The 27,886-nt window shown below is 54.5% G+C and overlaps 1 protein-coding gene across 1 annotated transcript; it reads right to left on the bottom strand.

The window, feature by feature from the left end:
- Positions 1–99: 99 nt before the first annotated feature.
- On the bottom strand, positions 100–27,605 carry ZNF185 (zinc finger protein 185 with LIM domain). The gene is made up of 31 exons (XM_064426388.1): positions 27,100–27,605; positions 21,725–21,799; positions 21,316–21,451; positions 20,660–20,704; positions 19,754–19,792; positions 19,480–19,554; positions 19,221–19,289; positions 18,649–18,729; positions 17,216–17,299; positions 16,321–16,359; positions 15,693–15,776; positions 15,257–15,331; positions 14,467–14,547; positions 14,091–14,150; positions 13,518–13,601; positions 13,273–13,317; positions 12,856–12,939; positions 11,660–11,743; positions 11,156–11,239; positions 10,738–10,845; positions 9,885–9,977; positions 9,402–9,482; positions 8,417–8,569; positions 7,806–7,916; positions 7,493–7,588; positions 6,429–6,506; positions 5,069–5,137; positions 3,944–4,024; positions 3,070–3,172; positions 2,413–2,511; positions 100–1,619 (listed from the first exon to the last, which is right to left on the bottom strand). The coding sequence occupies exons 2-30, from the start codon at positions 21,747–21,749 to the stop codon at positions 2,413–2,415; spliced, it is 2,346 nt and encodes a 781-aa protein (XP_064282458.1). The 5' UTR covers positions 21,750–21,799; positions 27,100–27,605; the 3' UTR covers positions 100–1,619.
- Positions 27,606–27,886: the final 281 nt, after the last annotated feature.

Here is a 27,886-nt window from a genome sequence, read left to right as displayed (position 1 = left end):
GATCTTTTTGTTAAAGAAAATGCATTACCTCATCCATCATGCAGGAAAAACTCTGTGTGCAGGTGACCCTTCTCCACAAATACCAGGAAGATTCACCTCTTTGAATAATTCATTTGTTTTTTATTCATGGGGTCAGCAATTCTTCAAAGCTCAGACCAATACAAATTATAAAGCATAACATTTTTATAATAGCTGCAGGTTCCTTTTGGGTGAATCATGTCTTTAAGGGGGAAAAACCCCTCCTGTCAGGGAGTTGTGCAGAGCCAGAAGGTCCCTTCTCAGCCTCCTTCAGGCTGAGCCCCTTTCCCAGCTCCCTCAGCTGCTCTCAAACAAACAAAAATTCACGTGGGGGATCAGCATTCCTTTTTCCCCAGGTAATTACAGGATTTTAGGAGAAGCTTGGTTTTCAGCAGTTCTTGGCTGTGAGGATGGGGAAGGCCTGGTTGCCCAGAGCAGCTGGGGCTGCCCCTGGATCCCTGGAAGTGTCCAAGGCCAGGCTGGACAGAGCTTGGAGCAATCTGGGCTCATGGAAGGTGTTCCTGCACACTTTGAACTATATGAACTTTAACTCCTTCCAGCCCAAAGCATTCTGGAATTCTATAGTTCTGTGATTCCTAATGCTTCCCATGAGGAAGCAGTTAGTCTGGACACCTGACTTTTGAAAGGTTTCAGCATTTAGCATTCCCAACCTCTCAGCTCTGAGACAAGGGTTAAAACGACACAATTCTGATTTTACTGAGTGCAGCATCTGCTGGAAGTTCAATGCTGTTAGTGAGCATTTGGGCTGTGAATAACCTACAGCAATGAGGTCTGGGCAAAGCCCTGCTGAGGGGGGAAAGTGGGATTTCAGCTGAGAAGAGCTCTTTGTCAGCAGAGGGACTCGAGATGCCCCTGCTCGGGCACAGGACACCTGCCCTCGGAGCCAGAGTGAAACCCCAGGGGAAGGACACTGTTATCTCCCCAAGCAGGCAGCAGCCACTAGTGCTGCTGCAGCATCCTCAGGGAAGAGGCAGGAAGGGGAATTAAAGCTGACACACAATTAGAATAGAGTTTGCAAGTGCTCCTGGAATCCTGGAGAAAGCAAATGGAAATCAGGCAGAAGCTATTTCTAGGCTGAATTTGGGGTTGAAAGACGCAGAAATAGGCTTTCACTAAGGACTAAATTCAAACCCTCCCAAGAATCCAAATTTAGTGTTTAAGGCTCCCAGTGTGTGTGTGCCAGCTCGCAGAGCCTGGCTGCACAAGGGAAAGAAATACAAATACCATCAGGAGAGACTCGTGGCAGTTAGCTGGGATAAACCCGAGGAGCTGTGCCTGACTCCAGCTCCGGGAGCACGTGGAATCTTCATGCAGCTAAAGCCAGGCTGGGGGGCTCAGCACCTCTGGAAAATGTTATCTTCGAGGAGGAGGCTGCCTTATCTCGTTCCCATCACTCTTGTCTGGTGCAGGTGACAGCATCAACCAGCAGGTGCTGAACTCATCCACAGCCACGGGGCAGCGAGAGGGAGAAGAACTCGAGGGAAGCAGGAGCGGGAGTTCTGCAATCTCAGCCAGTCGGGAGCTGCGGCATTCCCAGGCGTGCCGCCCGGCACGGGCTGCATTCCCAGCTCCGCAGGGCCCTGCAAGCACACCAAGAGCGGCTGAGCACGGGCTGATCCCGCCGGGAATGCGACCTTGGAGGTCGGTGGAGCCGGGAGCGTGCGGGGATGGGCACCTCACCAGTCACATCCCGTTACCAGGTACGGGGAGCAGCGGGGCAGGAGCCCCGTTCCCTGCTCCTCCTCCTCCTGCTCTGTGCCGGGAGGCATCGGGAGCACACGAGGTCTCCCAGCCCCAGCACAGCAGCTCTGGTCGCTGCCATGGCACCTCCTGCTCCTTCCAGATAATCATACAAAATCAAACCGTGCCCAACCCACTCCTGTTGGAATGTACAACCCTACCCGAAGGTTTCCAGCTCAGAGGATGTTTACTAAAGGAGTAGCTGCACCTGCCGTCCAGCAGCAGTGTCCCTGGCAGGGGAGTGTCACAGCCCCGAAGCGCCTGCACTCCCTGTACACAGGGGGTCAGCTCAGGACACAGTGAGGAACCTTTAACTGCCTTCCGTGGGGACTCTGCACCTCTGAGGGACAGTTCTGTCATCACTCAAGCCAGCCTCTGCCTGTCACCCCCGGGAAGCCACCACAGCCTGTTTGTCACCAAGATTCTGGCTCCAACCAACACCCCCAGGACAGCACAAGTGAGTTTCCAGCCAATGCTGCAGCAAGGCTACTGCTTGCCACTGAACACCCCAGGGAGATCCCTGCCTGGTCCCCCTGGAAGTGGGAGGGGTAAATGCCCTTCACCAGTGAACCCTGAGCTCTCACCCAGCCATCCCCCTGGGAATGCTTTCAGAAAGGGGCCCTGGAAACCCACCTAGAAGAGCTTCTCGTAGCACTTGTCACAGTGGACAATGTCCCGGTGGATGAATATTTTATCCAGGAGATCTCCCATTGCTTTGTGGCAAATTCCACACTGCCAAAGGGAAAACAAGGAGGTTGGACAAGACAAAACCCCACGCAGGAACAGCAGAAGGGAGGGGGCAGAGGTCTCTGCATCATTTTATTAAAAGGTGAGGATGCAACCTTTGAGGCTGCACCTTCCTACAACAGCCAAATGTCCCTGCAGGCCTCTTCCTCCCACACTCCCCATCCGTCCTCCTCCCACTCTCCTCACATCTCCACACACCTTCCTTACAAACCCTGCAGGGTTTGAGGATTCAGTCACCTCCACTAGAGCACAAAGAGCACAAAGCAGCAAGTCTGCCCCAAGGACAGTGGGGCAAGGACATGAGGGTGTTCTGGGGATGCGCCAATAATAAAGAATTCTTGTTCTAACATTTATTCAAGGACCTGAAAACGTTCTGGGGACACCTGTGACTGCCTGACTGGTTTTGTCCCAATGTGAGGTAAGGATTTGGCACACTCCATGTATGTAAGGATTTGGCACCCTCTGAAAGCCTGGGGATGGAATTTGCAGGAAGGTCCCTGCTCCCAGCCCTGCCCTTCCCAGCAGGCAGGCACTGGGGCTTACCCTGAAGCAGTACTCGTGGCAGTGGATGTTCAGGTGCTCTATGATGATCTTGGGGCAGTCTCGGATCTCCCGGCTGCAGTAGCTGCACAGGGGCTCGCTGGACCTGGGAAGAACAGGGCACTGGATGCCTCTGAGGTGCTGTGGTTCCAGTCCCAGCACTGGTGCCAGGGGTTTATCCCAGCCATCAGCACTCTGTCCATCAGCAGCCTGCTCCCACAGGTGTGACTGTGTGAGTCACAGAACAGGGGACTGTGCTGTCCCAGGATAGATCTCAGAATCCTACAGCTGTGGAATCATGGAATGGTTTGGGTGGGAAGGAACCTTAAAGCATATCCAGTTCCACCCCCTGCCATGGGCAGGGGCACCTTCCACTATCCCAGGGGGCTCCAAGCCCCAGTGTCCAACCTGGCCTTGGACATCTCCAGTCACAGCTGCTCTGGGCACCCTGTGCCAGGGCCTGCCTACCCTCCCAGAGGAGAATTTCTTCCCAATATCCCATCTAACCCTTCCTCAGTCAGTGAGAAGGCATTCTCTTTTGTCCTGTCACTCCAGGCTCTTGGAAATAATCCCTTTCCATTTTTCTTGTGGGCTCTCTTCAGGCCCTGGAAGGCCACAATTAGGTTACCATAAAGCTTCTCAGTTGCAGACTGAACAACCCCAATTCTCTCAGCCTTTCCTCACAGGAGAGGTGCTCCATCCCTCTGACCACACTGGTGGCCAGGTCTGGACTCTGACTTGGAGTCCATGTCACTGCATTTCCATTTACTGTGCTGCTGTTCCACAAACACAGCCCAGTGTCCTCAAAAAGCAAAGCCTTACAATCATTTCTGATGGAGATTTGATGAACCTGCCCAAGGCAGCCCCCCTGTCCTACCTGTGCAGGGGAGCACTGGACAGGTAACTGTGGTGGCTGTAGCTGCTTCTCTCCAGGTCACTCAAATCCACAAGGCTGCCACTGTGGAAGGAGGGAGGCAAAAATCAGTGCTTGGCAGTGATATGTGGGAAGAGAATTTTGGATAGAATTATCATCTAATGATTGGGAATATCCTGGCTACCTGTTCCTTGGTGAAGGTCCTCCAGGTGCCTTCCCAGGACACAAGGAGGAACCTCTAAGTACCCCCAGAGAGGACTCCAGGCAAAATTCCCCTGGCCTCACAAGGACCCTCATGTTTGCATCCAGCCCCTACAAATAGCAGCTTTTCACTGCTACAACTCCAAATCCTGCACTGTTGTGCAGGAAAAGGCACAGAGCACATCCCTGCTTTCACCCCTCATCCAGCTGAGTGTTCCCTCTCTGCTCGAGTTTCCTGATATTTGGCTTATCTGTGGCTGCTAACAGCAGCTTTGCTGAGCTCTGGGACAGGCTGCAGATGGAGGGAGTGTAATCTGCTCCCCCAGGGATGCCAGCAGAGCGCTGAGGGAGGATAATTCCTGCAGGGAACCTCAAACTGGTGGGAACTGGTGCCACATCACTGTGAGGATGGTGTGCATGGGGCCAAATCCTGCTCTTGTCACGCTGGGGCCAGTCTGGAGCAGCTTCACTTGAGCAGAACTCAAAGGACTGAAGACTTAAGGTTGAAAATGGTACAATTTAATCTTTTAAAACTCATATAATGAAGTTTTTCCAATGAGAACCCTCACCCTCCACATTCTCCTCATGCATTCCAGTCATTGTTTACAGGTGCACAGTGAAGCCTCACAGTGCCCAGCCTGCAGTGTGGTGTTTTCACCCACCTCAGACACCAAGGCACTCCAGGAGGAGCTGGCCTGTCCCCTGGCAGCAGTGGGACACGGGTCCTGCTGTCACCCCCACAGCAGGAGTAGAACTCCCCCCCGGGCTGATCAGCTCCAGCTGCTCCCTCCTGGTGGGATGTGTGAGGCGGCAAAGCCAGCCCTGGGCTCTGCACGCGTGTGTGACACACGGGTGTGACACCTGGCAGGGTGTGACACGGGGCAGTGACACCCGGCAGTGACACCGGCTGTCCCCAGCGCTCCCTACCTGCCGTGGCGTGGCGAGGCTGCAAAGCCGCCAGTGTTCACGTACTCCTTGACAAAGAGGATCCCTCTCCTGGGAAAACGGGAAACATTTGCATGAGAAAGGAGCGGCTGGGGCTCGGGCAGGGGCCGCGTGTGTGCCCCCAACACGGAACGCGTGCGGGAGAGGCTCGGAGCGACCGGGGGCTGTTGTTCTGGGATAAATCCTGCATATCGAGCATTGTCGCTAAATACCGACTCCTCTAATTACCCACCAAAACAAATCGAGTTAATTGGAAAGAATGGGATGGATAATGTAACCCTTTCATCCAGTTATGGGTTTCAGGGATAAGTCTTTCCCAGCTCCCGTCAGGATTAGGCACACAATGAGCTCGGGGAGAGCTCCCAGCTCCCCGTTACCGCCGAGCCCTGTGGCACAGCGCTGCTTCCAGGGGCTGCTCTGCCTCTGGAACATCTCCAGTGTTTTCAGCCAATGTGTGAACTGCTGCTGCTTGGCTGGGGACGTTTGTACCTCCCTTGCATATCCCTGCCTTTTTCCAATCCCAGCTCCAGAATTCCATGTCCCACCCTGGTGCAGCTCCGTGCAGGCTGAGGGGAGCCCTGTGCCCCCCACCCTCAGCCTGCAGCCCTGACAGGAATTAATCAGCCTTTTTCCATGGTGCATTTCCACTGCTGCCTAAAAGCTGGGATTAATTCTCCCTTCTTACACTAAGACCTGTCATGGTTAAGGAAAGAAACCCCTTTTTTTTTCCTCCTTAAACCTGAGCACAGGCTCTTTCTATGTCATGGAATCATGGAATCATTAATGTTGAAAAAGACCTTTAAGATCATCAAATCCAACCATCAATTAGTGCCACCACCATGGTCACCACCAAACCATGTTCCCAAGTGTCACATCCACACATTTTCCGGACATCACCAACCTCAACTTCCCCTGGCCCAGCCTGAGGCTGTTCCCTCTCCTCCTGTCCCTGTTCCCTGGGAACACAGCCCGATGCCCCCCAGCTGTCCCCTCCTGTCAGGGAGTTGTGCAGAGCCAGAATGACCCCCCTGAGCCTCCTTTGCTCCAGGCTGAGCCCCTTCCCAGCTCCCTCAGATGCTCCTGGGGCTCCAATCCCCTTCCCCAGCTCCGTTCCCTTCCCTAGACATACTCAAGCCCATCAGGGTCTGCCTTGTCCTGAGGAGCCCAGAACTGACCCCTGGATTCCATGTGGGACCTCAGCAGTGCCCAGCAGGGGGACAATCAGTGCCCTGACCCTGCTGGCCACAGTGGGTGACACAGCCAGGTGCCACAGCTGGGATTCCTCACAAGCAGGATGGCCCCAGCCTGCAGTGAGGGGATTGTGCCCCCCTCGGTTGTTTACCCGGCAGTGCTGGAGTCAGGCTGGTACCCAGAGCTGTGGTGGGAGCTGCAGAGCCTCTCACTGGAACTGGAGAGGAGCCTGTGGAGACGGAAAAGTCTGTGAGCCATGGCAGGATCCAAACAGGCAGCCAGGAGAGTGGCTGCCACTGCTGGGAGGGCAGATGGACAGCACAGCCCTTTGCCAGACCTTGTCATGGACCACACCAATCCCTTTCTCCTTCTACACCTGCCACAGGACAGAGACCCTGTCCTGGAGAAGGGATCTGGGAAGGCTCACTTGTAGGGTCATGAGATGAAAAATCCACTGAGATCTTCCAGTGAGGATGGGCTGAGTCAGTGGGAGCCTGACTGGGAGCAGCCAGGGGGAGAAAAGGCACAGGAGGAATTGCAGGAGATGGGAACATTCCCAAGGCAAATGGAACTGTCCCCAACTCAGTAATTGGAAGGAAGAATGCAACAAAACTATGGAAAACAGCTCTGTCCATCCGCTCAGCAATGAGACCTGGAATGAGGCTGACCTTTCCTGGAGCCAGTCCAAGGATCCTGTGCCTCCCTTCATCCCCACAACCACTCCTTGTTACAGATCCCTCAGCCTTGCACTGGTAGCTGCATCCATCAGCCATGGATGGCTGGCACTGCCAGGAGGGACAGCAGGGGGCCCGGGATAATGGCATTCCATACTAGATACCTCCTGCCTTCTGGGAGCAGTTCTGTCATTTGACCATTGACATTCTAGGGACAGTGACCCTCTCTCTTTGCTCTAATCTCTGTTTTTCCACAGCAAAGGCCAGTTCCTGGCCAGGAACCAGCTCCCCATTCTCCTGTCCCTCTCTTCTGACCTCCCACACAGTGAAAAATCTCCACGGACTTTTCTGGATGTATCCCAGACCCTGTGCTAGGCAGCTTTAGCTAGGAATGGTTTAAGTGCTGGTCTGTACCTCTGGATCATGCATCCACTCCCTGGAAACCAATCCTCCCTCTCTCAGCTCTTGGCTTTGCCTGCTGGCTCCTCTGTCATAAATTTCTGGGGAATTTCCCTCGGAGCCCTCGTGACTCCCCATTTACCTGGAGCTGTTAGAGTTTAAGCTGTCCATGTAGAACGGCACCCTGTGGCTTCTCTGGGACATGGGCATGGTGGGATCTCTGGGAAGGGACTCGTGGCTGGGAAGAGGAAGTGGAACACTCTCAAGATCTGAGTTTGGGCACCTGAGGGATCCTCACACAGGGAGGGAATCTCAGCTGGAATCTCCCTGCTGGGCACTGACCCCTCCCACTCCACAGCCAGGGCACACCCAGCATGTGCCACGCCCAGGGAGTAAAGTGGATCAGGACACCGGGACACAGCCTGGGGAAGCTGGGAGCCCAGCCCTGGACTCACCGTGCTGCAGGGGGGCTGAAGTCCCCGTGCCCCCTGGCACTGTCGTACCAGCTGCTCCTGGGGCTGCTGCTCCCAGAATAAAGGCTCCCTTTGGGATCCGGGCTGGGCCTGCTGGGGGGACACAAAGCAGGAATCTCTGGAGTCCCCACGCTGGGCTCACAGTCACTGCCTGGCTCTGGCACTGCCAGACCCTGGCACAGCGTGCCATTCCCTGAAAGTGTCCAGAAAAAGTGTGAATGTGGAACTTGGTGGTGACCCTGTGACACAGCTGATGATCACAGAGGCCTTTTCCAACCATGACGACTCCATGATTCCCTGGTTCCATCATGCACTCCCCCATGCTCTGCCCATTTCCCCTGTGCCAGGTCTGTGCTCCACAGGGGCAGCAGGCTCCAAACCCAACACCTGAGCCAAGCCAAAGCATTTCCAAACATATTGCCTGGAGAAGCTGTGGCTGCCCCATCCTTGGAAGTGTCCAGGGCCAGGCTGGATGGGGCTTGGAGCAGCCTGGGACAGTGGAAAGTGTCCCATGCCAGCAGCTTTCCCTGTCTCTGCATCCTAAACCCTTCACCCCCGGACCCTCATGCCCAACCCCATCCCCAAGTCCTCACCTGCTGGTGCTGAACAGCTGGCTGTCCACGTAGGCTGGGATCCTGTGGCTGGGCACAGAGCCTCCCAGGGACTGGCGCTCCTGGAACAGAGGCATGGGGGGCAGGGGCTCCTGGGCACTGCGGGCACTCTCCTGGGAGCTGAAGTCAGACCTGCTAAAGAGTTAAAACCAGTTTGACCATAAAGCCAAGGGGTGTCTTTGCTCTGAGCAGCTCTCACAAGTGTTTAGGGTCTGCTGAGGGTAGATCCTGCCACTTCCTACAGGGAACAGGGAGAAATGGGGCACCATGGTGTTAATAGAATCACAGGATCAGGGAATTCCAGAATCCCAGAGTGGTTTGGGTTGGGAGGGACCTCAAAGCCCATCCAGTGCCATCCCTGCCATGGGCAGGGACACCTTCCACTGTCCCAGGCTGCTCCCAGCCCCATCCAGCCTGGCCTTGGGCACTGCCAGGGATCCAGGGGCAGCCCCAGCTGCTCTGGGCACCCTGTGCCAGGGCCTGCCCACCCTCCCCGGGAACAATTCCTAATTCCCAATATCCCATCCAGCCCTGCCCTCTGGCAGTGGGAGCCATTCCCTGGGTCCTGTCCCTCCATCCCTTGTCCCCAGTCCCTCTGCAGCTCTCCTGGAGCCCCTTCAGGCCCTGGCAGGGGCTCTGAGCTCTCCCTGGAGCCTTCTCCTGTCCAGGTGAGCCCCCCCAGCTCTCCCAGCCCGGCTCCAGAGGGGCTCCAGGCCTCAGAGCAGCTCTGTGGCCTCCTCTGGACTCTCTCCAGAAGCTCCAGGTCCTTCTGATGCTGAACTACAACAATTCCTGTGGGAGATCCCTGCAGGGCTCTGCTCCTTCCAGGGGGAAAGGTAGCACTAGCAGAGCCTGTATTTGTTCCTGAATTCCCTAGACCTGGAAATGAGCATTTGCATGCCTTGGGACAGGCCAGAAAGGAGACCTGGAAGTACGTGAGGGATGTCCTGGTGCCCCGGCTCCGTACCTGTCCCGGCGTGGCTCAGACTCGTTTGCATGTGGAATCTCTGGAGCTGGGATGCTGCTTCCTCCAGGAACAGAGCTGGACCTGCCAAGACATGAGATCTTTATGGTTTGTGGAAGCTCCCTGAGCACAGAATTCCTGTGGGATGGAGATGCAGCCTGTGGAGAATCTCCTGCCTCAAGGAAAAAAAAAAAAAGGTGCAATATCCCTGCATGGAAATGTGCCAGATAGAATCATGGAAACACAGAATTGTTTAGGTTGGAAAAGCCCTCTAAGATCATCAAATGCAACCACCCAGCACTAACCCAAGTCCTCAAATAACCCAAAGTGATGAGAAAAAACCAGATGGAAAATCCAGACCTCCTAAGAAGCAGGGCTGAAAGGAAGGACCCCAACCACAGCACCTTTAGTCCCTCCTCCAGAGCCCCCTGCAGCAAATTCCCCATGCGTTCCCACCAGGAAAAGCAGTCCCATTATCACTCTTGCCTTCTTGCAGCGCTTTCCTCACTCTGAACACAGGATGACATTCCCACGTCCCTGTCCCTGCTCCCAGCAGTGTCCTGGGAACGAAGCTCCGACCTGGGGAGAAGAACACTCTGCTCACCCTCTGACTCCAAGGTGTTCTCACTGCCACACCTGGGAGGGAGCCCCGTTTAACCAAGAGCCTCAATCCTTCCAGTTTAGGTGGAAAATATGGACAAGAGCAAGGAAATCAGTCCATAAAGTCCTCCCATGTGGACACCCAGCCCTGACTGGGAAGTTCCAAACCAGACCCAGCAATACTATGGAGCCCAATGCCAAATTTGATTGCTGATTGTCTCTCACTAGACACCCTCTGCTCCCAAATCTAAAGTCTAGGAAGCAACTCCTGGTAGCCCAGCTGGACAGGGTTTGATGGCTCCAGCTAAGGAGGATCTTTTCTCCCAGGTTTTCTTATAAAACCATGGTAAAAGGTTCATCCACGAGAAGCAGCACTAGAATCAGGGACAAGAAGGCCCCAAGTTGCACTAGAGGAGGTTTAGGTTGGATATCAGGAAAAATTTCTTCATGGAAAGGGTTCTCATTTCCATTTCTTTGTGGAAAGGGTTGTCCTTTCCATTTCTTCATGGAAACGCCCAGGAAATGTGTGGGTGTGGCACTTGAGGACATGGGTTAGTGCTGAATGTGGTGATGGGGCTGGCTGATGCTTGGACTTGATCCAAGAGGTCTTTTCCAACCTTAACAATTCCATGATTCTATGAAAAGGAGAACCTGGGAGAATATTTATCAGCAGGGAGGAAGATGCCCAGGGAATGATCCCTCATCCCACAGAAGGCAGAGGGAATATCCCATTCCTTACCCAGCCCTGCTGGGCTCAGCGGGATCCTTCAGCCTGGGGGGCTCTGGCGGGCTGTCATGGCCAGGAGCTCCTTGACCCCTCTCAGTGAGGCTGGCTGAGTCCAGAAATCTAAACCAGAGATCCAGGATTGGGAAAATCCATGCTGGGATGGGCAGAAACCCATTCCCTGGAGGGGAGCAGGCCAGGAGCAGAAGCCAGTTTGTCCAGAGCCATTCCAAACATCCCAGATCTCCAACCCCACACATCCCGGATCACCAACCCCAAAGATCCCAAATCACCAACCCCACACATCCCGGGTCTCCAAGCCCACACATCCTAAATCACCAACCCCAAAGATCCCAAATCACCAACCCCACACATCCCGGGTCTCCAAGCCCACACATCCCGGGTCTCCAAGCCCAGACACCCCAGTCCTCACCTTGTCTCCTCCCAGTAGGGCTGGTGGTGGGATGGGCCCTCAGGATTTGTGGAGCTGCTCCTCTCCTCATAGCCCAGGACAGAGCTGGAAACACAGCAATACCCATCACATCCCTAAAAACTGGCATGTGGATCCTGGCACTGCTCTGCTCGCCAGGCCAGCCTTGTGCCAGCCTGCACTGGGCTCTTCTCTAGGACAGCCCATGTCCCTGTGCTCCAGCTGCTCCCAGCTCCCTGCTGCTGCTCCAGCATCCCTGGATTATCAGAGAATTGAAGGGGAGTGACTGAGCCCCACGGAGAGCACAGGAGGAGGAAAAATCTGGAGTGCTGGTCTTAAAGGAGATGGAGGGGGATAAACACAAGGCTCTTGGTTTATTTAAACCTCAGTTGTTTCCATCCCTGGGAAAAAAAGCAGGAGAAGGAGCCTCTTTCTGTGCCTGCCCATTCAGGTTTCCCTTAATCCTCAGAATTGTTCCTACACCCACTAAACTCACCCTACTCTTACCTTTTAAAGGAATATTCTGTGTCCTCGATGTGCACAGGGGTTCTCTCAGTGGAACGAAAAGGGACATCAGACTGCAAGGGTGACCTGGCAAAAAACCAGGGAATTTAGAGCTTCCAAAACTTTCCAGGGGATTTGTATGGAACAGCAACACTGCACTTTGTATCAGCCCAGGAAACAGGAAAGAATTGTCTCAGAGAACTGATTTTCCCTCAGAAAAACCCATTTTCCATGCTATCCAAGAGGAGGAGAGGCTGGTGGTGGAACTGAGGCAGCTACTGGGATTAAATTCCCACACATCTCTGTACAGGAATTTCCTGTCCTGTCCCAGGATGGACAAAGCACAATAGGAGTGACTTTGGGGAAGACATTCCTACATCACCAGCAGCAGCTCCAGGCTGTGGGATCCTCCCCACCTCAGCTCAGGGGATGAATTCATTTCAGAGAATCCAGAAATCTTGGAAAGGTTTGGGTTGGAAGGACCTTAAAGCCCATCCAGTGCCACCTCCTGCCATGGGCAGGGACACCTTCCACTCTCCCAGAGTGCTCCAAGACCCATCCAACCTGGCACTGAAACCTGCTCACCCCAATGCCTTTGTTGGGCCAAGGCAGGGAAATGAATCCCAGAATAATGGACAAAGGAGGGAAGCAACTCCAGGCAGATCAGTGCTGCCAACAGCAGCAATTCCTCCCTGACCATGCAGCCCTGGCAACGTCAGGGGAGCAAAGGCTCAAAAATCCTGTGGGATGGAGGCACTAAAGGCACTGGTGAAACTGCTGGATCTGCTGCCAGAATCCCAGGGGCTGGCAAACCCCTCTGGATCATCAAGTCCAACCTGTGCCCCCTCCCCACCTTGTCCCCGGCCCAGAGCACTGAGTGCCACCTCAGTCCTTCCCTGGACACCTCCAGGCATGGGGACTCCAGACCTCCCTGGGCAGCCCCTTCCAATGCCTGACCTCCCTTTCCATGAAGAAATTCCCCCTGAACTCCCAGACTGCATCTCTGGGAAGAAGTTGTGTAACAGTGAACAGAAAGGTGCTGCTCCCACTGTTTACCCACACAGGATTTGCCTTTTCCAGTTGCTTTGTTGCCCAGTTTGGATTCTAATCCCAGCCCTACTCTGGACAAGTTGCTTATTCCCAGCCCAGCTCCCTCTGGAAGCAGAGGGTGCCAGCCCAGGCCCTGAGCAGGGTCACACCTGGTGTCCCCCTGGGAGGGCTCGGAGGGACGGAGCAGCTTCTCCGGAGCATCCCCAGGTGTGTGCCAGGAGCCAGAGCTGGACCTGTGAGAGAAGGGGGTTGGTCCCAGCAGGAAGCTCAGCAAGAGGAGAACACCAAGAAGTCAAAATATCCACCATGAGGTTTTCCTGGCTCCAGTTGAATATATTTTCCCCCCTCCTGCTGAGCCATGGGAATTTCCTGAAGGGCTGAGCCCCAGATCCAACCCACTCATCCTCGTGTGAGGAAAGCAGCTGGAAGAGCCCAGGCCTTTTGAGCTGCTGGGTCAGGCCCACCCTCCTCTGCAAGGGCTGCTCCCAGAGCTCATCCACAGGGCAGTCCCAGGTCAGGAGACCTGCCCCCCACTCTAAAGGAGAAAAAGGGAATTTTCCACTTACTCTGGTGGGTGAAACCCATTCTTGGCTTCTCTGTGCTCAGAAAAACTGGAAAAGAGAGACACAACTTGGGGAATGTTCTACAGTGACTTTCCCCTGCATTTCATAGAGCAGAGAGCAGTTCTACAAAGCCCATATGGAGTCTGTTTTTCCATCAGTAAATATCAATTCCAATTTTGCAGCCAGCTCCAGAACAGCAGTTTATGGATTGTGCAGTGCCCAAGTCAGGAATCCCACAGTGACTCTACCTTCCATTCGTGGAAGCCCTGGTGGCTCTGGGGGCTCCTTCATCCCATGGGAACCTCTCAGGCTTTTCCTTCAGAGCTTTGTCACTGGAAAAAAAAGGAAAATTCCAGTGAAAATGGGACTTGTCAGCATTTGTAATGTATCATCCTAGAAAAATCTGCTGATATTTGGTTGGGGAACAAAATGGGGTTAAATCTCTCCACGAGGGTGGGCAGGGCTGCATTCCTGAGCCCAGTGGGTCTGATTGCAGATCATGGAACCATGGCCCAAGACCAGCAGGAGCCACCAGGCAGCAAGAGCCAGCACCGTCCTCGGAGGTGGGACAGCTCCAGGGAATGGCAGCAGGAGGCAAAGGGAGGGCAAAATAAAGGGAAATTCAGGGAGTGGAGTGTTCAGGGAGGAGAATCCCAGAGCAGTGAGGGAAGGGAGGAGATCTCTGCCAGGCTGCAGCTTTGCCAGCAGATGCTGCTCTTGGAGAGCAGCCCAGCCCGGGCTGGGGGACACCAGGAGCAGGGAGCTGCTGCTCCCCAGCAAACCCAGTCAGCAGCACAGAGCAGCCCCTGCCCACTCCTTACCCATCTCCACCCTGGGACACCGTTTCCAAGGAGAATTTCTCATGTTTGTCCTCACCATTCCTGCAGGGAAAACAGCAGGAGCATGAGGTGAGGGAGGGGGTGAGGAGCCACAGGAGCTGCACACGAAGGGCTGCAGGTCTGGATTCCGATTCTCAGCACAGAGCTGGGCAACGTTCAAACTGTGGCAGGCCCTGGCTTCCATCTGGGAATGCTTCCTCCCAGATGCTTCTGGCCCTTCCCCGGAATTCCCTGTGTGGTGTTTGCTGTTCTGTGTCCTGGAGGATTTTGCGTCTGCAGGGAATCCCCCCAGGCAGAGCTGAATTCCCCATCCTGCCCTCAGGGGATCCTGAGGCTGCTGCAGGGCCTCCAGACCCACCTGATTTCAGCAGAAGTGGAGATTTTCCCCGAAGTGTCACTCAGGGATGGGGATGTTTGGCTCCTGCTGCCTGGTTTGGGGCTGCAAGAGAGGACAAAGGAGAAAATTGTAATTCCTGGTCAAACCAGCTCCAGCTGCAGCAAATCTACCCTGCACTGGAGTGTTCCTTATGGGAATGAAGAAAATGGGAATGAATCATCACTCTTCTCAATCCATTCACTGGAAAAGTCATCTTCTCAGAAGCAATTTTAAATTAAAAGCACTGATTTTGTCAGGAATTTCCACTTTCTACGGTGGCACACCAGTAAAAGCACCAGGACAAGGGTAGCAGCCAAAGTGCTGTTTGCAGTGAGAACTATTCCACCTTTTTCATACACCAGGCATGGATTCAGTCAAAAACCTTGGAAAACAACTAACAATTATTCCCTTATACCTGTTTGGCAAGAAAGAGCTCAGCTGGATGGGGCCTGGAGCAAGCTGGGACAGTGGAAGGTGTCCCTGCCCATAGGGGTGGAACTGGATGGGATTTAAAGCTCTTCCAACCCAAACCAGTCCAGGATCTACATTTGGTTTTTTTCCTTTTGGGTTTTGAGTCCCTCTATCAGGATATTGCCAGATCCTGACATGGGTTTCAGCCTTAAAACCTTTATTAAGAGCTGTCTGCATGCAGGAAATGTTTTCCATGGAAAGATGGATTTGGTTCCTCTCCTTTCCCAGAGTGGTGCCCACAGAGGTCTCTGACCCTCAGCCCAAACTGTCCCAGCCATCCTGGCTGTGCTGGAACTCCTACCTGGAGGGAGAGGCTGCTGCTGCCTTTGGTTCATCCCCAGAAGACCCAGGGCTGGTTTTTCTTAGCCCATTAGCACTGAAAAAAAAAAAAAAAAAGAAGATAACAAATCAACAAATCATTAACCCAGGTGATTTTTAGGAGTTTGTCCCACGGGAGCACAAATGCTGCTTTGTGCCCACAAATCCTGTGCTGCTTCCTGAGCAGTGTCCCTGTGCTCAGTGCCACTGCTGTCACTCACATCTGCCTTTCTGCTTGGGTTTAGAAACTGATTTTTCCCATTTATCCCAGCTGGAGCTGTTTCTATCTCCAGTGTTTCCTGTGAGCTCTCCTCTGCAAACTCTCCACATCTGGTTGTGTTTGGACAGCTGATAAAAGCAGTTATCCCCAGAGCTGGCAAAGCCCTGGAATCAGACATCCCACCCTGAGGAATGAGTACCTGCTGCTCTCCGGAGCAACCCTGGATGAACCTGGCACGGTCGGACTCCTCCTCTGCTGTCCTTCCTCCTCTTCTATCTCAATTCTTTCCACAGGGAGAAAGAGACAAATGCCACATCATTCCCTCTTTTCTGTAGCTTTCCAGGCAGTTTATCCCTGTGTTCCTCCAGCCATGATCTCCCTGTTTCCTGAGCAGGTTATTCCTGCTGCTCCCTGTGCTCCTGCTGAGCATCCCAAAGGGCAGAATGCAACCAGGTCAGTGGGATTTTTCCACACAGCATCAGCTGAGTTCTTGGGTTCCAGAGGGAGCCCTGGGCACGCTTCCCTGTCCCACGGACAGCTCTAGGAGGGAGATGCCCGAGGAGCATTCTCCTGGCTGGCTGGAGCAGCTTCCCAGGAAACAGCAAGGCTGTGGCTGAGTCCCCCAGTTTCAGGCTGTCCATAACCCAAAGCACCATGCATTCCCGCTTTTTCCACCAGTTTCTCCCAAAAAACCCCAGCAGGATCCAACCCACAGAATCTTTTTTCAAGGAATTGTTCTTCCTCTGCTGGGAAACTCCTGGGATCTGCTATCCCAGCCTGGGACATGCACCCAGCCCCAGCAGTGCTCCCCGAGGTCCAGCACCTACCTCTTGGCAAACAGGGGTGGGAATTCCTGTGTTGGGCTGCTGTGGAGGAAGAATCAAGGGGCAATTAAAGGACTGGAGGGAAAGACAGTCCCTGAGCCGGGGCAGAGCCCCCCCAGACCCTGCCCCAGGTGTGCAAGGTCCTGTCACCCCTCTGGGCAGAGCTGGCCCCAGCCAGGGGTGTCACACCAATGACATGATACAACAAAACTGCAGAGAGCAGCTGAAGGACTGAGGCTGAACATGGGACTCTTGATCACCTCAGGGAATTAGGGACTCCCATGGATTTTTTTTTTTCTGGAAGTTTCATCCCTCTCAATAACAAATACTTGGAGAATTTCCCAGTTCTGCAGAATCCTGCAGATACCATGGAACCCTGCAGATACCATTAAAAGGTTTGGGCTGGAGGGACCTTCAATATTTTCCAGCCCCACCCCCTGCCATGGCAGGGACACCTCCCACTGTCCCAGGTGCTCCCAGCCCCAGTGTCCAGCCTGGCCTTGGGCACTGCCAGGGATCCAGGGGCAGCCACAGCTGCTCTGGGCACCCTGTGCCAGGGCCTGCCCACCCTGCCAGGGAACAATTCCTAATTCCCATTATCCCATCCATCCCTGCCCTCTGGCAGTGGGAGCCACTCCCTGTGTCCTGTCCCTCCATGCCTTGTCCCCAGTCCCTCTCCAGCTCTCCTGGAGCCCTTCAGGCCCTGGAAGGGGCTCTGAGCTCTCCTTGCAGCCTTCCCTTCTCCAGGCAAACATTCCCAGCTCTTTCCTCGCAGGGAAGGAGCTCCAGCCCTTGGAGCCCTTGTGGCCTGGCCTTGGCTGCTGTGCTGGAGAGGCTCCCTTCAGCTCCAGCTGCCCTTCCCTGGCTGCTGTGCCGCTCCCAGCCCCTGGGCACTCACCCGTTGCTCTTCTTGGCTGCGGACAGGACGTAGGCGCGCTCGCGGCCGGCCGAGCGCCGCAGGACGCTGTTGGCAGCCTCCGTCCTGGACAGGGGAGACAGCGAGGGAAGGGCTCACAGCCTGCTCATCCTGCTGCTCCCGGCTGCCTGGAGCTTTGGACGGGCAGGGAACAACCACTGCAGGCTGGGCTAACCCTGAGCGAGCTCCTGCGCTCTGGATTCCATGAATCCAGCGGATTTCATGGAATCGTCCAATGGTCAAGGTTGGAACAGGCCTTTAAAATCATCCAGTCCAACCATCAGCCAGCAGCACCACCATGGTCACCATAACCCATGTCCTAAGTGCCACAGCCACAGGCTTTTTGAACACTTCCAGGGATGGGGACTCCTCCACCACTGCCCTGGGCAGCTGTGCCAGGCCTGGACTATCCACTGCAGACCTGGACTGCTGCAATATTGGATTCCATGGACACAAAAATGGGACACGGGTTCTGTGGCTGACACTCCACAGAGTGTCTGCACTGACCTGGGTACTACCATGTCTCCCAAAGGAGAAGGGATCACTTCCAGGGATCCAGGGGCAGCCACAGCTGCTCTGGGCACCCTGTGCCAGGGGCTGCCCACCCTCCCCGGGAACAATTCCATCCCAAGATCCCATCTATCCCTTCCTCCTGGCAGTGGGAAGTCAGAAATTCCCTTTGTCCTGTCCTCCATTCCTTATCCAAAGTCCCTCTCCAGCTCTTTAGTGGTTGGACCCCAGGGGACAATGACCAAGTTTTCCTTTGTACAAGACTTGTGGCTGAGGAAAAGGGGCCTCAGAAACTCCATCAAAGGCAACAAGGTTGAAGCCAGAGAGACCTGTTCCTGTTCCTGTTCCTGTCCTGTGCCCCATCCCTGGCAGTGCCCAAGGCCAGGTTGGACACTGGGGCTTGGAGCAGCCTGGGTCAGTGGAAAGTGTCCCTGCCCAGGGCAGGGGTGGCACTGGGTGGGCTTTGAGGTCTCTTCCACCCAAACCACCCCAGGATGATTCTCTGATTTTACTCCTGGCAGGAGAAGGACAGCCCAGCCTGGAGCTGGCCACGGAGTGATCCCAGCTCTGGGGCACACCTGCACTGGGGGGAGCTGGGCTCCTCCCTCCTGCCTGTTTGTGCATCCCCATGTTCCCCGTGGACACCACACAGCCCACGGATCCCAGAGTCCTTCCCAGCTGCCTGGGTAACTGGGCCGTGCTGTCAGGCTGCATCGCGTCAGGATTTTAATTCCGTGTTGTTGGGAGCGCGGTGGCCCGTGGGCAGAGCGGCTCGGAGCAGGGAGAGCTCTGATTGTTCCTGGATTGCACCCAGCCCTGAGCCCTGCCTGCGTCCACCAGCCCCCCAGGATGGAACAGAACTTGTCACTGTCCCTGCAGGACAGGGAGGCACCTCCAGGCCTCACCTCTTCTTATGCTCATCCGGAGAAAAAGGCACATCCTCCTCCTCCCCATCCACGGATTTCTGCCGGACGTTGTACGGAGCTCTGGGGAGGGAGGGAAGGGAGAGCCAGGGTCAGGGAATTGCTGCTGGCTGGGGCAGAGGCAGCAAGAGCCAACAGAAGTGAATCCAAGGGATTGGTTCAGACCCTGGAAGACACCTGTGTTTTCCATAGGGGTGCACATGTCCCTAAAGGACTTTTTTCCTTAGTCCAGAGGCCCCATCCCCATTTCAGATCAGAGCCATGCTCTGGGACACAAAAAAGCTCGGCAGAAGACGCCCACAGTGCTGCCCTGCCTTTCTCCAGGCTTCAGGAAAGCTCCAAACCCAGTTCCCAGGCTGCGTCCTCTATTCCTGTCCGCTGATGAAATCCCCTCCAAACCAAGGCCGGTGTCAGACCAAGGAGCATCTCCTGGCCCACGAAGAGGGACCCTGGGAACCACTGGAGTTTCCAGTGGAAGCTCTGGAAGCTCCAGGGGCGTTCCCAGGGCTCACACTGAGCAGGGACAGGAGGAGCTGCTCCCTTTGCCCACTCACAGTTTCTTGTAGTCCTCTGTGGTCATCCTGTATCCGGAGGGGGAGCGGCTCTGTCCCTTCAGGGAAGTGCTGGGGGGACACAAACCACGCCTGGGAATGTGACCTTCGCAGCCCTCCCCACCTCCTTCCCCAGGGAGCTCCGCAGGGAGGGGGACAGCAGCATAGCCCTGATATCCCCACTGTGGTTGCAGGGAATGCTGCCCAGCTGGAAGGCAGCATTTCCTTCTCTTCAGGAGGGGACAGGGGGACACACTCGTACTTTTTCTGTGCTTGGCTGGAAGGTGAAGGATCCGGCACGGACGAGCTTTTATCGATGGTCCTGGTGAACACCCCCCTGGGGAGGGAAGGGATATCTTAAACTTGTGGCTGGAAAATGTTTGGAGCCAAGTTCCAACCAGCAGTGAAACAACAAGGCTGGCTCCTGACCCAAGCACTGGGATGGCCCCAGGTGATGGAACCCAGGAGGGAACATTTTCTGCTCCTAATCCAGTTCTCCTCCCCTGCAGCCCAGATCTCTCCCATTCCATACCCACCTGATGAGGTATCCGGACTGGGGCTTGGAGGCAGAGGACCTGTGCAAAGAACAGACATCAGGGAGTAAAAAACATGGGGAAAACAGCAGCACCGGGATTGAAGTGGAATGTCCACATGGATGTCAAAGCAAAAATCCAGCTAAGCAGGCCTGGAGGGAACCCACAGCTGGATTGACTCTGGAGGGATGTTTCCAAATGAATAATCATCAGAACAAGCTCTATAAAGGATTTTTTAATAGGGAAAGTGAATTTGAAAGTGAGCCAATTAGTATTAGCCATGCTGGCAGTGTTCTCTGACCCAGGTTGGTGGCACAGGAGGGGGAAATCACACGTGATGCAGATCCTGATTATTTTATCACTGGAGAGCAAGAGCTGCACTCCAACTCCTTCAGGTGCATTCCCAGGAGGCAGCACAGCGTGGCTGCCCTGGAGAGCACCAGGAGTGGGGAGAGCTGCCACAGGGAAAGGGAAGTGCCCAGGGGAGAGGGCAGAGCTCTCACACAGGGCCAGGCCCTTCCCAAGAGTTTGGTGTTTCAGGATATTCCTCCAAGCTCCTGAGCTCCTGGAGACCCCTCGCGCTCTGAACCAACCTCAGCCCCAGCCAGGGCTCCCCCTGTCCCGAGGAGCCCCTGCTTGGAGCACCAAGGGGTTGCACCAGCACAGCAGCTGATGTCCCAGCCCAGCCTTGTGGCATCAGTGGCTCAAAGGCTCCCTTCCTCTGAATGAAAGTCATCCCTGCATCCTGCAGGACCTCTCAGGAGCCAGTCCCTGCTCTCCCCAAGTGAGACATCCCTGTGCCCAGGGCTGTGCCCAGAGCTGTGCTGGCAGCAGGAGGTGAGGGGAGGGCTTGCACTGACCCCAGCAGAGAGCAGAGCAGAGGAGGAGTGGGATGGGCCCTGGAATTACCTGTCCTGCTGGGGAGCAGAGGGTTTGGGAGCAGCCTGTCCAGACCTGAGGGAACAACAAACACAAGGATGTGGTTAACTGGCTGCTGAACATGGGTTTGGAGAGAGGGGAAGAGAAGAGGGGTTTGGAATTGAGTCTGTTCCCAAGAAAAGAGGAGCTGGAGCAGACTGGTGTTCCCTGGCACAGGGCACTGTGTGACATCCAGGGAACTGTTTGATCTCCTGCCTCTTCCATCCTAAACTCCCTCCAGGCCTGCCCTGAGTTTGTCACTCCGAGATGCTGAAGCACAATCTGGCTTCACAAAGCTTTGGAGCTCTCCTGAGCCTCCCAATCTCTCTGGGCTGCTGAATCCCAGCTCCAGCACAAGACATTTGTCCGAGCTTCTGCCCACCCTGCATTTATCAGAAACAAACAGGAGCAGCAATTCCTTTGGCAGTGTCACTGCCTGGCACCACGGGCACCCCAAAACCTGTCACAGCACATCTTGTGCAGCCGGAGACCGGGGTGCCTGGAGAGCCCAGAGCTCCAGCAGTGTTTGGACACTGCCCTCGGGCACAGGGTGGGATCACTGGGGCATCTGCAGGGCCAGGGCTTGGATCAGTGATCCAACTCAGGAATTCTGACAGGGAAAGGGAAGGAGGAGGAGATGTTCTTACAGGGGGCTGCTCTTCTCCTCATCCGAGTCGGAGTTGTGGTGCTGGATCCAGCTCTTGTCCCCCCGCAGGGTGGTGCGAACCTTCATCTGCCGGATGATCCTGCGGCGATCCTCGTCCGTGGGCGGGATCAGCCCTCCTGGGAGAGCAGGGAGAGGCAGGGAAGCACTCACAGGACCTCGGGTCCATCCCAGCACCGAGCCGAGCCTCTCTGCCAGAGCTTCCAGCGCTGGGTGAGACTTTCCCAGCTCTGATGGAGGATGGAGACGTGGCCATCCAGGCCTCGGGATCAGCATCCCGCGGGATCACAGAGGCTCGTGCAGGGTTCACACCTCACTGGAACTCCTCCCTGTGGTCCCAGCAGCTCCAGCTGGGCAGGGGAAACAGGAAAACCAGGAGAGGAAGGAATTACCTTTAGTGACACCCAGGGACATCATGGTCTCAGCAGCACCTTCCCCTTCTGCCACTGCTCACAGCCAACAAGGCCCTGGAAGAAATGGAAAAGGGGATAAGCGAAATGTCAGTGTGGTATAAAAACCTGGCAGGCATGGGGAGAGGAGAGCACAGCCACAGAGCACAGCAGTGGTGGCACAGCCAGAGGGTGGGGAAGCTCTGGCCTTGCACCAGAGCTGGGATTCCTCCCCAGCCATGAACCTGCAGCATCAAGGACAGGGAAAATCAAATCCAGCCATGCCAGAGGTGTTTTTCCAGATCTGGGAGGAAAGTGGTGGAGGAGACCTTGCAAAAGTGCCCAGAGGCACTCAGCTGGGCCAGTCCTGGAGTCCACAGAACCCCAGGATCCCAGAGTATCCTTGGGATTTGTGTCAGGGGGGATGAGAAGGACCCAGGTTAATTCAGCACCAGGCTGTGTTTGTCAGAAATGGCTCTGTTCTGTTTGCACTCCTAGTTTTTCCATGGAAGCTGCAGGATGAGCTTTTATTTTTGGAGGAGAAAATCCTGCATTGAACCCCAGAATGGTTTGGGTTGGATGGGACCTTAAATCTCCTCCAGTTCCAAACCCTTCCTTGGCAAGGACACCTTCCAGCTTTTACCACCCCCAGTCTTCCCTTGCCAAAACTCTCTCCTGGATTCTGGAATGACTCTGCCAGTCACAACTAAGAAGGCCCAACCCTCTTTGGGAGAATCTAAAAGGAGGTTGTTATTCCCTGCTGGTGGGCCTGTCCCTGCAGTATTCCTGGGAAGCCACATGCCCAGGAGGAATGCTGGGTGCTGATCTCATGGCACTGGGCTTGGCAAAGCCTCCTCCCCTGGCTTGTCTCAGCCAGGGATCTGCCCACTGCTCATCCCCTGCTCTTCCCATCAGGATCATGAACAATTCCCCAAGGCTCCTCTCCCTCTGCAAACATTCCCAAGCATTACACCAACCCCTGTGCAATCCAAATATGCAACAGGCAGCTGATATTCCAGTATTCCTTCTGGTATTTGGAATAACCTGTGATTTATGGTCCAGCTCACATTCCTGGTACATTAAAGCCCTCATCTTGTGTGCTGGGTAAATGCAACTGGAGCTCAGCTTTGGATACCAACTTCTGGGATGGAGCACTGGGATGTCCAGGCAGCAGGAGATCCATAAAAATGGTTCATTCCTGCTGACAAAGCATCCAGCATGAGCCACCCAGCACAAGAGATAAACGTCCTATCTGCACAGGAGCAAAATCCCAGTAAAATGTGTCCTCAGACTGCACACTCCAAACAGAGCTGCTGCTTAAACCCATGCTAAGTAACACAGAATCCCTATTTCCAAAGGCATGGAACACCACCAGGACAACACACACAGGACATGCCCACCTCTGGGAAGCCCTGGGGCTCACAGGCAGCTTTGCTGAGAGCCAGAGATCCCCTGGTTTGGGATCAAGCCTGGCTGCAGTGTCCCACTGAGGACACTCTGAAGCTCCCCATCCCATAAGGAAAGCCATTCCAGGCTATTTAATGAGGAAAGCAATTCCAGGCTATTCAATAAGGAAAAGGGAGCTGGAGCCTTGTTTGGATGTCAGTGTTCAGGGCTCTGGGGCAGAGCCCAGCCCAGCTGTCCCTCTGCACACTCCCTGGGGTCCCTGCCCTGCCTCGGCTCCTTCCATGCCCTGGGGTTTTCAAGCAGCTCCAGCAGCACAAACTCCTCTCCCATGCCTGGCAGGGAGTGTTCCCCGTGGATCACAGCCCGTGGACGAACCGGGGAGCATCCCCAGCTGTGCCCAAGGCTGCAGAGCTGCCCTGGCCCTGGGGGGGTGACCTGTCCCTGCCCAGCCCTCCTGTCCCTCAGGAGCGCAGGCACAACCACGCCAATTCTTCCCTAATAAATTCCTCAAGTGCCTGAAATCAGCAGCCCAGTCCTTAATTGGAAAGGATCTGCTTTCCCCGGAAAGCACCTGAACAGCTCTAATTACCCTGCAGGAGATGAAACACTCGCTGTTCTTTCAAAGCTGATGGCAGCTCCTCTTGCCTGCCAGCCACCCTCCTTTGTGATGGCTCAGCTTTTAAATGTTAAAAACAAGTGTTCAGTCTGTAGTTTGTAGGGCACCTGGGGTAATGGCTGCTTTGTGCCTAACAACACCTTGCTGTCCGTGTGCTTTGGGGATGAGCTGCACCCAGCTGTGAGGACTGAAGGAATGCCCTGGGAAGAGTGAATGGAGCTGCTTTTATCCCGTAATTCCAGCTTTCCTGGGAGCACGCTGAGAGCTGAAGTGTCCCTGCAGCCAGGCCCAGCTTCCAGCACTCTGCTCCCTGGGATGGGATGGCTGAAGCCCCCCTCCCTTTCCCAGGCTGATCCCTGTCTCAGCTCCATTGGGTCCCTGTGCTGCCTTCCCCGCCGTGCAAGGCCTCGGTGGCACTGCAGGACCCTGAGGGTCCCTTCCAGCCTCCATGGCTCCGGCACTCCTGGGCAAGGAGTGACACTCTGGGTTCCTGGCACAAAGGGCATCCAGAGATGCCAGCCCGTGTCCCCGCCAGGGTCATTTCCCTCAGCCCAAACGCGGGGCATCACTGGTGGTGCCAGCTCTGCAGTGACCCCGTCCTGCCCACGCTGAGCCGGGCTGTGGTGACCCAGTCCCACCCCAGGCGAGGCAGCAGCAGCTCCAGGCTCTGCTCCCACCACCTTGAGCTCTCCAGGGATCTCTGCCCTGCTCCCCCTGCCGCTGCTGCCAGCCCAGGCCTCCTGTCCCCAGCACGGGCACGGATGGAGGCCTGGCCGCCGACCCGCGGCTGCCAGCAGCGCCCAGCGCAGTCACGCGGAAAACTCTCCTGCTCGGAGGATAATTGATGCCTGTTCTGACCTTCACTAGCCTCAAATTAAAATGTATTTTCAGCTTGCAAGAGGTTTGAACCTCCTGCCTTTGAGCCTCCTCAAGCCTGCTGAGAGTTTTGGCCTCCAGGCCAGGTCCCCACCTCCTGCAAGGTGGGGATTTGTGGATTTTTAAATTTTATTTTATTTTTTTAAGATTGGGATAAACTGTGTGAGATGGTATTTTTTGTTTGGACTTAGATGTTTATTAGTTTTTATTTATATTACATGTATATGCTATATACATATATATAGTATGTATATATACTATATATACTATATTTTTAAGTTGTGAGTTTTATAGTACTTTACTAACAAACTAAAAAAAATGGAGTTGTATTTTTCTTTTCATAAGGCTTTTATAGGGACAAACTAATTAAGAAATGACAAATTATTTTTATTTTTAATAACTAACAACTTGTGGTTACTTTATCTATCAACTTTTTATCTAATTACACAATACTAAAACTCATGAAGAAGAAGGTGAAGAAGGACTAGCTACTGCTCTAAGACTTCTATTTTGTTATATATATATATTATAGTCTAAAACTTTAAACTTTAAGTTTTCTACTATGTGATATAACACGCTTTTATTCAAACTACATACTTATAATCTCAGTTTTATCATTCCATTTTGGAAGCTTTCTCCACGGCCTCAGGTCCATGCAGTGTTCTCCTGGGGGTCAGTGCCTGGCAGCACAGAGTGTGAAATTCCCACTAGCCAGGGCTCCCACACCAATCTGATTGGCACTCAGCAGATGGAGCCCAGCTTTCGGAGCCCCAGGGAAGGAGGGCAGGGGAGAAACTTTTCCTTTCCCTGGGCACAGCTTACCTGGCCCAGCAGGCAGGCCCAGACCCCGGCACTGCCCCGAGGGCACAGACTCGAATTTCTGTGCACCAGCCGAGCACACAATGCAGACCTTGTCCCTGCTCTGCCCTGATGTCACCCGACACCTGATCTGCTGAGAAGGGACAGCAGGAGCTGGAAGGAACCCTGCCAGACCCGCATTAATCCCTGCCAGACCCATGCCAGCCCCTGCCAGACCCATGCCAGCCCCTGCCAGACCCACCTCTGGCAGCAGCACCTGGCCCAGTGGCCGGGACATTTTTAAGCCAGTGTTCTTAAAGCTGGACTTCGTTCACCTCTGAGCTCTGCCTTGAGGCACATCCCGTTCCAGGGAGGGATGGACACTCCTCTCCTGCTGTCTGCACTTGGGGCACGAGGGGCAGTGGGAATTGCACGTCAGGCTCCACACTGGGAGCTCACGGCCTGCACCTGAGGATCCCAGACCACACAGGGGCTCTGTTTGGAGGGGGAGGTTCTGAGGGAGCCTCTGGAAGCCCAGACCCAGCCTGAGGCCCTGGCACAGGTGCCCAGAGCGGCTGGGGCTGCCCCTGGATCCTGGCAGTGCCCAAGGCCAGGCTGGATGGGGTTGGGAGCACCTGGGACAGTGGAAGGTGTCCCTGCCATGGCAGGGTGGCACTGGGTGGGCTCTGAGGTCCCTCCCAACCCAGACCAGTCTGGGATTCCAGGTTTCAGACAATGCTCTGAAGGACCAGCTTTTTATTCCTGCCTTTTCCCATGCAGTGCCTGTTTAACACTGATGCTGTTCCATAAACACTGGGAATATTTAAGAAGCACTAGGAGATTTCTAAAGTCAAGCTATGAACAATCAGGAATTCAATAACTGAAACAGTCCAGGCAACCTTAAATCAAACATTAAATCCACCCTTCTGGGCTTGTGCAACACAACAGCTCATGCCTGCCTGGTCCATGAGCCAGAAGCACTCCCAATCCCAGAGTCCCTGAGGCTGGAAAAGCACCCTGGGATCATCAAATCCAACCTGTGCCCCATGCCCAGCCCAGAGCTCTGCGTGCCACCTCCAGGGATGGGCACTCCAGAGCTCCTGGGCAGCCCCTGCCAAGCCCTGAGCACCCTTCCCACGGGGAAATTCCTGCTGGTGTCCATCCCGAAGCTCTGCCCTGAACCCCTTGTAGCTGCAGCAGAGCCTGGGGGCTGTGTGGGAGCTCTGAGGAGCCTCATCCCAGCACCACATTCCCTGGGCATCTTCCCTCCACGACCTGAGGACAGTGAAGGTCTCTTTTTCCCTGAACTTGGGGAAAAGGGATGGAAACCTGCAGCAGGAGGGGGGAAATCCTGCCCAGACCTCACCAACAGGAGCAACACAGACCCGCTCCAGACAACGTGAGAAAAGCTGCAAATGCACAACTAGAATTTCCCTTCATTCACTCACAACCACACATCCCACAAAAAAAAAAAAAAAAAAAGAAAAAAAAAGAAAAAGAAAAAAGAAAAAAAAGAAAAAAGAAAAAAAAAGAAATAAAAATTAAAAAATCATCAAATGCTGTTGAAGTTGCACAGCCTGGAGCTGCTGCATCAGGGAACTCCTGAGAGCAGAGCTCAGCCCTGCCCAGCCCCAGGGATCCTCCCGGGGCTCCCAGCAGGACCACCCCCAGCACAACTCACCCCCGCTACTGCCAGAAATCAGAAATTCTCGGGTCATTTTCACCATCCTGGGTGTGCAGTTTCATTGCTCTAATTACATGGAATTAATTCCTAATTGCTCAGCTAATTTCTGGGTTTAAAAGGAAGGATGTGCAGGACGTTCACCACACCCACACACCGCTGACCTTGAGCCTTGATGTCCGAAGATGAAAGGAAAAAGGAAGGAAAAATGGGGTTTGTGTCAAAGGTGGAGCTTTGTTTGTGTTGCTGACCCACAGACAGAGCAGGACAAAAGCTCCTTGAAGCCTCATGACGTCACAGAGACACCACAAAGCTTTGCCAAGAAAACACAACTTTTTTTTTGTAAAAGAAAGCTAAAATCTGCCACTTGTGGAAATTGGGACTTCCTCTTAAGTCCTGCTAAACTTTTTTGGGGAAGAAATGTACTTAGTAATTGGGTGGATTAATAAAATGAACTGATTTTATAATAAAAGAAATAAAATATCCTAAACAAAACCTCCTGGTCCAGCTGAGGAGGAAGGACATCCCTGCCCAGGTCTTGCAGCTCATCCTCCTGTGTGGGGTCTGTCCTGAGCAGGGCTGGGACTGGAAAATGGGGATGACATTCCCTGGATGAAGCAAGGACACAGGGAGGTGCTCTCTCCTCCGTGCCAGCTCTGCCACTCCTTCCCAGGGTGCTAATTTCACACTGACTCGGGCAGAAACAAAACAAGGCAGAGCAGCAGAGAGGGAGACATCTCTGCTGCAGCCCCTGTGTCCCACGGGAGTCCCGGCAGGGAGGGGCTGG

Source organism: Passer domesticus, chromosome 7, assembly GCF_036417665.1.
Source record: "Passer domesticus isolate bPasDom1 chromosome 7, bPasDom1.hap1, whole genome shotgun sequence".
NCBI classification, from domain to species: Eukaryota; Metazoa; Chordata; class Aves; order Passeriformes; family Passeridae; genus Passer; species Passer domesticus.
The sequence above is the reverse complement of the archived record's forward strand: the minus strand, read 5'-3'. Positions and strand labels throughout refer to the sequence as shown.